Below are 11,448 nucleotides of genomic sequence, written 5' to 3'. Positions count from 1 at the left end.
ATGCCATCACTGTATCAGTTGTATGTTATTCTCTCTCTGCTTATCAAGGTTAGAACATCAGAATAAGCTGATCTTTCCGGTCAAGGAGACACTGCCCATGTGGCCTCTTTGCTGCCATCTTCTGCTCACAGGACACTACAGCAACACATCACACAGCCACTGTCACACTGGTGGCCAATAAACTCCAATGTTTTTCAAGATCCGATATTTGATAAGAACAAAAAAAAAAAAGATTTATATCTACATTATTTATTAAATATTTATTTGTTTTAAATTCAAGGATATAAGCTATAAATGACACAGTATGTAGGCTATATGGGAATATTATAAGGTAATATAGAATTAAATGTGTAATTGCAAGAGCTTTAGTTTCGACACAAAGAAATGCATAGATATTTATGTGTTGATAATACAATATGTCACATGGAATATTTAATAATGGTGAATGTCCTTTTTTGTTCAATTTGATATGTTATTAACAGATTTTCACAATATGTCATGTTACTTTTACACTGTTTTTTCAGTTTGTATCATCAAAATGTAAAGAAATATAGATATATACTTGTTGCCCAAAGTGGAAAAAAAAAATCTTACATCTAGTGCAAATCTGCCCATCAACCTCATGACATCAGATATGAAGTTTTGTGACGTCGGACTGTTTGTCAACAGGGTTTGGTAGCAGAACAGCCAGAGTGAGACTGTTAGGCTTTACAAACAGTAATTGTCAGTTCGCTTTATGTCCCACTCTTGGTGTCACCATTTTAAAATAAGCCCCATTTTCAGCCTCTCAGTTCATTTACCAGTGACAACAGCTTTCCAGCTTCATGCTGCCATGTTGGTTTTGTCTACAGCCTTAACAGCAAGTAACCGGCATCAAGACTTTGGCGTCAGTCGGAGGTGATAGGTTGCCTCTTGAAATGAGGTTGACAAGCTCAAATACAACATCTAAGTATTCAAGATAGTAGGAGAGCACTCTGCAAAAAGGCATACCTCACCTACAACCTTTAAGATCTTAAAGGTGAAGTCTGTTGCTATTTCATGTTTTCTCAATATCAATAAATCCCATGAAAAGACCAAAATCAACAATGAACTAAGCTCACTAACAAGTGTGTCCAGAACCAGATCTTATTGCTCTGTGCCTATTAAACTATTAAAAACATATTAGTGAACCACTCTGCTGCGCTGGATTATGTGTTCCTTCATTACCATGAGCATGGGAACTGTAGTTTATCAGTGATGCACCATGATTGTCGCTGTAAGTACTCACCAGAGAAACCAATGTGTGTTAATCCATAGCTGAAAATAGTCCCCAACAAATGCTGTATTTACTCTCATTTAAGTAACATTTTCTCAAAACTTCAGTGCCAGTAGTATTAAGAAATAATTTAGAAATAAAAAGCTATAAATATGTGACTAGTTTTCTAAGATTTTAATCTTATTTTTATTTTAATCTTGGGGCTGTGTACAATTCGCTGGCTGGGAAGGTCAGAGAAGAAATTGAGAGAGAGATTGAGAGTCTTCTAACAGTATGCATGAAAAAACGCAGCCACCTCCTGCAGTGGACAAAAAAAAGAAAAAAGATTGTGTGGCGAAGTTGTACGTGGCTCAACTTTTTCTACAACACAGCATCACTTAAATACATCCTAATGCACACTGGTAGATAAGCTGTTGCCTGTAACGTGAACGCTGTGTTCCTTCTGTTTATCTCACAATTGTTGTGACGATGAAAAGAATAATAGCCGCTGTGATAACTTTCCAGGGTTGTAAAATCCTGTCTCATAGTGTTATAAATCACTTAACAATGTTCTGGCATCTAATAAGCCTTAAAAGCCCCTTGCATTGTTTTAACGCCGGATCATTTTAGGCTGCTAACACATTGTTGGTTTTATTGTTTTTTTTCATGGGATTTGTTGACAAAAAGAAAAATGTGGAATATCACCAGACTCATCCTTTAATGTGTGTGTTTACATTTTCTGTATGCATTTTAAAAGCTTGTGTTATCAAAGTTTTTGTAAATGCCTTTTGTAAATCTGAATTTGGTTTTCTTACCGTATTCGCATTACTTTTATTTTTAATATTAACAGTCATGATCAGGGATGATTTTACCGAACTAGGTTATTCATGAAAGCATTTACCTTCTGTCTACTGACCTGTGGATGATTAAAAAAAACAACTGAGGTTTATAAACACTATTTGTGGCCTAGGCAAAATCTACAGAATAGTTTTCTTTCCAGTCTTACCTTCATCCTTCGTTCCTTCCTCTTACTCTGTGGTTTTAAAGCTGTAAATGAAGAAGAAAAGCTTTTATATCACAGAAGGAGGGAATGAAGAAGAGAGGGATGGATGCATTTGTGCAAAATTTAAGATTCTCTTAAGTCCATTGGACTTAAGAGAGAATTAATGTTGGAGAATTTCATGTTTTGTTTCTCATCTGTCAAAAGGATGATAATACACGGGCAAAAAGAAAAAAAAATGAATGAACCAATTGACTACGTGGCTGATTGAAAGCAATAATTCAGACTGATGCTGATTGTACTAGCCAAATCAGTGGCTAGTTAAATTGGATCCAAATATAGCACAGAGAAGGATTTTCCAGTAGGAGACTATGATCAAAGGAAGTGAAGTGTCAACATTTAACATCAAGTCATCGCTCTGCAATACATTTTTTATTTTAAATTTGTCCTTGAAGATGACCCAGGACTGGTAAAACTGCCCCATGCTGTGTATAATTGAAAATCCTGATTGTTAATGATTGTAAATGACTGCTGACATGGGTTTGTTCGTATCATTAATGGGACAGAGTGATGACAAAGCTTGCCTTGCCAGTGACCCGAAGCCTTATATTAGCTTACTGACTCAACACTTCAGATGGAAATGGAGGCTTCAAAACCCAGTAAGTCACATACACTGAGAACTGAGATGAGAAGAATTTTTGTTCACAAATATGAATGTGTTTCCTAAAACATCAGTTCTTTTTTTCATTAAGCTGTTTCCCACTTCTTACAGGGTGTAAATAGAAATAATAGAGTGTATCTATACTGACCATTCTACTTTAAAAATGATAGGGTCTCATAATAAAAGCCAACTGTACATTTTTAAACGGCTCATAAGTTTGTTTTGTGGCCCAGGAGAACACAACACAAGAACAGGCATTACACAAGAATTACTTTAATCATAGGATATTTAATTATAATGTGACAGAAAAAAATCAGGAGTCAACCACAATGCAAAACCACTTCTGAAGATTAGTGAATTTTCCATCCCTCGATCTTTATCCAGCACTGTAGAGTGATTTTTTTTAAAACTGCTTACGGTGACAATTATGAGTGTTTACAAAGAAGAGAAAACAGGAGGTGAAATCACACGTATGGTTAAAGAAAAAGTCTGGGATTATTCCAGATTTTTCTTATTATCAACAAATCCCATGAAAAGACACAAATGTGTTTTTCCTTTTGTTAATAACTTCTGGCTTCTCAATCCTGTCTGTCAGCCATAAAACCATTTGATCACAAAACACAGAAATCATTTCTTTATATTAAGAGATCACAATTATACACTTTTCTATGTAAAAAAAAAAAAGGATGAGTAATGCCAGCTGGGCACTGTTGTTTTTAGCAAACATTACTTAAACAGGAGTAAATGGTACATTTGTTTGGAACTACTTTCAGCTGCGGATTAATACACATTTGATACACACTGAAACATTGAGCATTTAGAGCAGCAAGATGATGTATATCATTGACTCAAAATAAACTACAATGTCCATATTCTTTTTAATGAAGGAACATATCACTTAGTGCAATAGGGGGTCTCAGTGATATGTTTTTAATAGCTTTAAAGAGTAATAAGAATAAAAATATGAGAAATAATAGATTAAGATAAACAAACAATATCTGTTGGTAGGATCAATTCATGGGCTTTGTCAACGGTAAGAAAAATGTCACCAGCCTTGTCCTTAAAAGAAAAAAAAGGGGAGAGACTGAGAGGTCCAGAGCTATGAATTCCCTGTATTTCATAGACCTGTCACAGAAGGATACAAATGTTTTGGAAGAGCTTGCTTCAGACCGGTGAATACAACCTCCATAGCAACGCTGCCTCTCCCTCTCAATGCCTAATTATTGCTTTGAATTTATGCCATTTCATTGCAAACAGAACAATCCATTGAGAACTCACCAAATTAAAGCCCCCAGTGTGAGACTGGGTTAACACAGACAATGGGGAGTGCAGTGAATGAAAGCTCATTAAGCATATCAAACAAATATTTTAATGAAATCACAAGTAAAACTGTTCTGTTTGTATTTTTAGAAGGTTTTAAACAGAATCATTTTGTCTGAATTTGTGTTTTTTTATACGTGTAGCTGGAGGGGGCCAAATCTGTGGATGTAGTAACAGACCGTGCACTCTGACGATGGGGCTTTAGGTGTAGATGAAGTTTTGGGACAAGGCCTCAGGGACGGCAGGAGAAGAGGTTCACATGCATTTGTTCAAGCAGAGCAGCAGCTCCAGACGCAGAGCGATGCGTGTGTGCCATCCAAGGGGGAGGATGCGGATGTAGCGCGCTACGATGGGCGGCCGCAGGAGGTTCTGCACAGACGAGGAGCGGTCAGAGTTTCCATAAAACACCTGAGGAGAGAGGAGTGAAATGGCAGGATGGATTAGCTGAGACATTAACACTGACTGAAAAAAGCAGACATGCTTTTAATGTTAATTATAAGATTAATTAATTATGACATCACTATCTGGGCAGTCAGTGTGATGTTTTCAAAAGGCAAAACTGTTGTCAAAATGTACCCCGTCCTTTTAAGTTTTGTGTGGATGAGACCACTGGCACCTGAGATGTTGCCTAGTGTTTTGTTTGCGTCACATATGCTTTATAGTGTTTTGTTAGTTTTGGCTGGTTCCAACTGACCCTGTTGTTTCCAGTCTGGTCTTTGTAAAAGATCCAGTTGAGCTTTTCGTCTGTGCGGTACTGAACGCTGTACTTGGTGATCCACTCGTCAGCGTCACAGCGGCCCTGAGTGAGGATCCCTGACACCACCGTCACCTCCTTCAGGTCAATCTGCAGCCACTGACTGTTGTCCTGGAACTTTGACAGCCAGGCGCACCTGGAGGAGAAACACAACCACCGGAGCAGTCACACAGGTTACCAACACATGCACACACGTGTCTGTGCTTACCACTTTTAAACATGTAGGGCTAAAATTGTTTTTTCTTATCCAGCTCCTTTTCTTATATTCTCTCTTTTTATTTACGTTCTGTGGGGCTTTAATTCTCACTGTTATTGCTCTCTTCTTTTTCTCTTTTTTACCACAAAATACAGAGCTGATATTTCTCTTTATGCATTTTAAAAAGTGACCTAACATCAGGCTAAAAAAGCTGTATTTTACAGGCCTCTCTGGTTTCAAGGCCGTTTCATCCTTGACCCCCAACCAGCAGTGGACTGGTTGGGTGTGGTCAGACGTGGGCCTTGTTGTAACTGTAACCACACCCACTAGTGATGTCATGGGATCCCATGATTTTAAAGGGTCCTTAAGTTACTCTTCAATATTCAATAGAGTAAAAGATTTAGGATTGAGGTTCAGTTCCCAGTCTGATGCATAACACAAGTCTATTGTGTGACTTGTGTTATGTGCTTTTGTAATATTTGGAGGGGAAAAAACAAATGCAACTAATAGCTTTCAATGTAATAGCACAACAGCTCCTCAGAGTCAGCAGTTGCCATATATCTTCTTGCATTGCCTGTCTTATTTATATTTTAATGTTTTCAAGTAAGAGCATATTGGTATGTCGACCTTACCAAATGCACCTTACGTAATGAGAGACGGGTTACATTTTTTGAGTGCATTTCTGCTAATACTGTTCCTCACAGATGGCAAGTGCCCAGACATTTATTTATTAGGGTCTTTTCACTGAGACAGAACAGTCAGCCGTCTCTGGCAAGAGCAACATTTTGCGGGTTAAAATCAAAACAAATCTTAGCAATCATTGCCAGAGATTAAATATACATGCCGCTGTACATCTCTGCAAATTTACTATCTAGTCGGCCTGTACTTACCCGAAGCCCTGACTGTTGAGCCGGGCCCTGTCCGGGAGCCATGAGGAGAACCAGCCTGTGTACTGGTCCTGGTTGGAGCAGGTGATCTGGTCTGGACTCACTGATCCAGCCTCAAAGCCCAGAGGCTTGTGGTACGGACACTCTGCAAGAGCATCAAAGCCAAAGTTATAACAGAGGTCCTGATTTACATTTCTTTTGTTATTCCAGTTAATTGTTTTTCTCTTGGCTGCATGGACTTCAAGGTCACCCCCCCACTCCACCCACTGCCTACGATAGAAGAGAACACAAACACGCCTGCTAGCAGCTAAGCAGTAAAACACTGAAATGTGACCAGCAAATGATCATCACTAAGCTCTTGTAGGTGCTTAATTCTTCATCTCTCTATCCTTTCCCCTCTCTCCATCCTCACCCCTGCTGACTCCCATCCTCACACCCTTCCGCCCCCAAAGCCCCTGCAGTTAGCAGCCCCAGTGTGACCCATATCCCATCCTAAAAGCCTGCAGTTTAATTCTCCACAGTGATCAGAGATCAGTGATGTCCATTAGGGCGGCAGGCGGACAGATGGCCATGTTCTACTCTCCACAGCTTTAGCTCGGTGTTGCTCCCATGTTTTCATCTGTCAATCTGCCCTCTCACTTCCACTAAAATCACATGAGAGCAAGACTATTGTTGGCTTAGTAAACATGGGCTTACTTTTTGGAAGTATGAATGGGAGAGATGAGAGAGCTGCATGAGTGAGTTTTTTTTTTTTTTTTTTTTCTCAGCAGTTTCAGAAAAAACATCAGCTGTGGTTACGTGGTGCAGATATCTGCTGCGCTTTTGTTTACTACTGGCTTAAGATTATCTGGCACAGGGTCATATCCTGCCTAATCCCAATAATACAATGCATAGAGCTGCAGCAGCGCCTGTGTGAGTCAGGAGATAAGTGTTTACATAACAGCACTGTGAGTGACTCTGTAGTCCTCCCTAATGTATTTCACAGCTAAAATAAAACAGATTCAGACGGCTGAATTAGCGTGGAAGCCAAAGGTGAGGCCCAAGGTGCAATAAAGTCAGAGAACGAGCACGACAGTCTGCCTCAGTCATTATTTATCATCACAGGGACCATGTCATGGTAATTACTGGTTTCTGTGATTGTGCGATCGGCAGAGTTTATTAAGGGCCCCATAACCTGAGCATCATGTCCTGAGATAATGACAATCTGCTGAACTTCTTTCTCCTCTCCATCACCGACTGCCGTGTGATTTGTGGCTAAGTTGACACAAATTGCTTCACTGAGGAAAGACCCTTTCAGTGCACATCAATTCTACCTTCTTCTTCTTTCAGCCTGACTTGATTCTTCATAATTTTGTTTTTTTTGTTTTTGAAAAAAAGCAGATTTCACTAGATTTGGTGGAAAGTTAAACCCAGGGCCAAGTCTTTAAAATGATGGGTAAAACAGAGATTTCCATTTGCTGATGAATATGATGTGATATGATCGAAAGCGGACATCTGATGGAGGTTGTAGTGAGATTATTTTGTTAGCTGCTGTTTCCAAAGACAAGAATGAACTTTTGCTTTCAACCAAGTGAGTAGTTTTGTATGTGGATCCATCAGTAGTAACATTGTGAGCAACTTTGAGCAAAAAATGTGCCGTGTGTATCCAATGATTGTCTCTATCTGTCTGTATTGCGTTTATGTTGATGGAAATGAGGATCCAGATTCAGACAACCATTTTCTATTACTGAAATAGCACATTTAGTGGACTGTACAGCCTTGGCAGAGGTATTAATGTTTCTTTTCATGACTCCATCTGCATCGCCTTCTCCGAGGATGACCAGTGGAGCATGTCCACCCTGTGGCGTCAAATCTGGAGTCTAATGCACTCATGCATACTTGTATATATAGAGATGCCCCCTCTCTGTCTCTATCTCTATCACACACACACACACACACATGTCCATCTACATTGTAGAGATTAAAGGATTTGTCAATTAATCAATCAAGGGGAATTTAACCAATCAGTCATTTATCAAGCAAAATGCCCCAAAAATTTAATTTGTGGTTTCTGTCTCTCAAATGTGAAGATTTGTGGTTTTGGATTTCATAATCAATAAAGACGAATCCATTCATTGAGAAAATAATCGACGGTCAGCTCACAGCTTTACATGCTCATTATCTGAATCTAACACAGCCATCACAATTTTGTCCTTGTTACAAGTACTATTATTAGTTTAATGGTTCATTTTAATCATTTAATCAACAATAGTCTCTTAATTAGTGGGTCAATTAGTGACCTCATTAGAGATTACAAAATCTGTGCTCAGTGTGTGGTTTAAGTGTGCATGTGATGTGAAATGTTAATGTTCTTTATTTGAGGAGACAAAAATCCACCATGAATGGATACAATATCAGTTTGAGATTTAAGTGCTCTAAATCAAAAAATTTTACTAATGAATGGATGCATTTTTATGAAAGTCACAGGTTACTGGCATTAAAAAAAACTGTCATTGCAGAGAAGACTGTATTTGATGGTTCTTACCTGGCATGCAGTCCAGCCCTCGCACCATGGAAGAGCCGGTTCCAATGGAAGAAAACTCAGTCGGGGACTCTCCTCCTTCACAGTCACATTTGCAAGACCTGCTGGTCCATGCCTCAGACACTGCCGCCTCATACAAGCACACACAAACAACATTTAATAGGAATAATCTTAAACAGTATAAGAAATACAAAAAATTTGGAAATGCAGCTACATTGCAAAGAATGAAATGTAAAAAGAATAATTTAATGAATGTAGCAAAGAGACGGAGCCCTCTTATATCTCATTATTGCAGCATTACAGCAGATTTCCACTGTTTCTTTCAATGGCAATCATTTGACATTGACCAATGTCAACTGGAGAGAGATTGCTAAACTCCAAGCTGAGCTGTCTCTGGTGTGGCTGATCTAAAAGTGTATAAAAGAACTCTGAACTGCACTTTATGTAAAATTCTGCTGATTTTAATGCTGTAAGAGTTAAAACATCTCTTTTGCTAAGGTTTCTTCGTACCTCTTGAGCAGGAATGCTGATGAAGACTGTTGGACAGATGGACAGAAAGACAAAACAAATGCCAGCAAGCCAATGAAGCACAGAGGAGGAAAAAAGAAGACTGTGTTAGGACACAGTAGTCACCCATTGTAGCAAACAAAATCTGTACATCAATCTGTCAATTTATCCACATTAAGAATTGATAAATAAATACAATGCAGACACAGACAATTACGTTTTATGTTTTCAAAGAAAATCCTGGATGATAATCTCAAGGATTAGTAAGGAAATTTGCTATATTTCGTAAAATTCTCACGTAGGAGTCAGTTTGTCCTTTGAGGTCAGAGTTTCAGAGGTTTCTTTCGATATGTTGTCCAGTTTGAGGTGACTTAAGTCATTCAAAGATTTCTGACTTTACAGTTCTATACCAGAAAATGGGTTCACGAGGACCAGAGAGTAAAGACTGAAATCGTACCGTTTGCTCCCAGAAGAAGCAGGGCCAGCAGGAAACGCTGCGCTTTGAGAGCCATCTTCCAACCTTGTCCAAAACCAGACGAGACCCACTGCACACTGAACAACCAAGCCAGCAGTGATAGAGAGGCTGGATTACAATAATCCACAGGACACTAATGGCTTTACCTAATGCCGTCCTTATCTGGCAAAGCCCCTCCTACAGCTGTTCACCCACCACCATCAACGACCACCGCCATACATTCTGGAAATCACTGCACAGCCGCAGAGGTCAAGTCAAAAATCCTGCAGAAAAAAGCAAAAGCCAGAGTGGTCAATCGGGTTTGTGACAGATTTGGGTGTGTGTGTGTGTGTGTGTGTGTGTGTGTGTGTGTGTGTGTGTGTGTGCAAGAGAGTGAGAAAGAAGGGGCTGGAGGGTGGTGATGGCTTATGCTGGGCCTTGTGATCCATATAATTGACCAGAAGGTCTACTTTTTGGTGAATTTATGTCTCTCCTCATATGTTTATTGCATTTGCCATTTGTATTATTATGTTAATTTTGATAAATAAGAAAGAAAGAAAGAATAATGATAAAATGAGGGAGTAAAATGAAAAAAAATGTTCAAAGCTAAAGCTTTACAATAGCAACATATATTTATCTTTTAGACGCAACCATGATTAGCATTCTTCACCTGCTGTTATCTCAAGAATAAAACCATGGCATCCAAAACTTCATCTCAAACATTCATATAGTGAAAGCATGAATAAATGGCAAAGAACAAAAAAAAGGTGCATATGTGTTTGTTTTTGTTGCATATAGAACAATTAGGGAATTAACTCCAAATATCTTACACAGATAATAAAACAATTAAAAACAACATGAGTGAACCAGTTTTGAATTTTGAATTTTGTCTCTGTGTGTGTGTTTCTGTTGGAGCAGATTTCCAGGCATCATGCTGTAACCTCTTTGTCCTTTTAAAAGTATTACTCATTTTAGAGGATAACAGTCAGATTTAAAATCAATATGACACTGAATTGTTTTATCAGTGTCAAAGTTTTGTAAATCATTTAAATTACGAATTACAATGGCTATTTGTCATCATCAGTGATGTTTAAAACAAAAGAGCGGACAGTCATGTTCGTGAACTTTCTTTCTACTGTAGATACTCAGGCTAAAGACGTCTGGTGGGTGGAAGTAATTAAGCCTAATTAAGGAAAGCTGTTTTCAATTTGTGCTCATTATAAAGCATCACTTTCCCTCCTCACACACTCTTTTCTCTGCTGCTCTCCTTCCTGCTGCCCTCCTGATGAACCTGTATTAAATCTCACCTGTAGCTTTCTTTTTGTGAGCTGTGTGTTTTTCACTAAACTGAGTGAAATGAAGGCTCCTATGCGAGCAGTGCGCAGGACTCCTTTGCAAACAAAGAAGAGGAGTCGAGCTCACTCCACTCTCATCTACAGGACTCATAAAGAGGTCAGGACAGTGAAAGCTGTAACTTGAGTGGACATGTGTTTACAATGTGATCAAAGATTCTTATTTTTCATAGGATGACTTTAATATTAAAGTGGGTCAAAGTAATGTCGTCTTTCCCGGTGCTCAAAGCCTCCTTTGACTATTTTCATCTTTGCAGGCTGGTTCAGCTGGGATGCGAAGTCCAGACTTCCTGGTCAGCCGCCTCAGTTTTCCCAGACCTGTCCTGCTCAGGCTGGTGAGCTCGGAGGCTTCCCGGCTATCAAAAACCAACAGACTAAAGACCATCACCCTGCAGGAGATCACTGCTGCTGTCAGTCTTGTGCGACGGAGGATTCATACGAGAGCCGCAGCATGAAGAGTTGGACAATCAAGAATTTTATTTATTTTATTAACTTTTATCATTAAAGACTTTATTCCAATTTTTAATCTGTTGCCTTTATGCAAGATGAGAGAGCTTATTAA

General features: G+C 39.0%; 1 protein-coding gene across 1 annotated transcript; it reads right to left on the bottom strand.

Annotated features, from left to right (window-relative positions):
• Window positions 1-4,470: 4,470 nt before the first annotated feature.
• On the bottom strand, window positions 4,471-9,592 carry rs1a (retinoschisin 1a). The gene is made up of 6 exons (XM_070835741.1): window positions 9,538-9,592; window positions 9,084-9,109; window positions 8,577-8,703; window positions 6,056-6,197; window positions 4,910-5,105; window positions 4,471-4,623 (listed from the first exon to the last, which is right to left on the bottom strand). The coding sequence occupies exons 1-6, from the start codon at window positions 9,590-9,592 to the stop codon at window positions 4,471-4,473; spliced, it is 699 nt and encodes a 232-aa protein (XP_070691842.1).
• Window positions 9,593-11,448: the final 1,856 nt, after the last annotated feature.

This window comes from Pempheris klunzingeri, chromosome 1 (assembly GCF_042242105.1).
Source record: "Pempheris klunzingeri isolate RE-2024b chromosome 1, fPemKlu1.hap1, whole genome shotgun sequence".
Taxonomy (NCBI): domain Eukaryota; kingdom Metazoa; phylum Chordata; class Actinopteri; order Acropomatiformes; family Pempheridae; genus Pempheris; species Pempheris klunzingeri.
The sequence above is the reverse complement of the archived record's forward strand: the minus strand, read 5'-3'. Positions and strand labels throughout refer to the sequence as shown.

What these genes read in the sequence shown, in the direction of transcription:
- rs1a (XM_070835741.1), bottom strand. Translation starts at nt 9,592, where the DNA reads ATGGCTCTCAAAGCGCAGCGTTTCCTGCTGGCCCTGCTTCTTCTGGGA. An exon ending in GCTTCTTCTGGGAGCAAACG is followed by an intron (nt 9,110 to 9,537) that starts GTACGATTTCAG and finishes TCTGTCCAACAG; the next exon opens with TCTTCATCAGCATTCCTGCT. An exon ending in AGGGCTGGACTGCATGCCAG is followed by an intron (nt 6,198 to 8,576) that starts GTAAGAACCATC and finishes ATGCTCTTGCAG; the next exon opens with AGTGTCCGTACCACAAGCCT.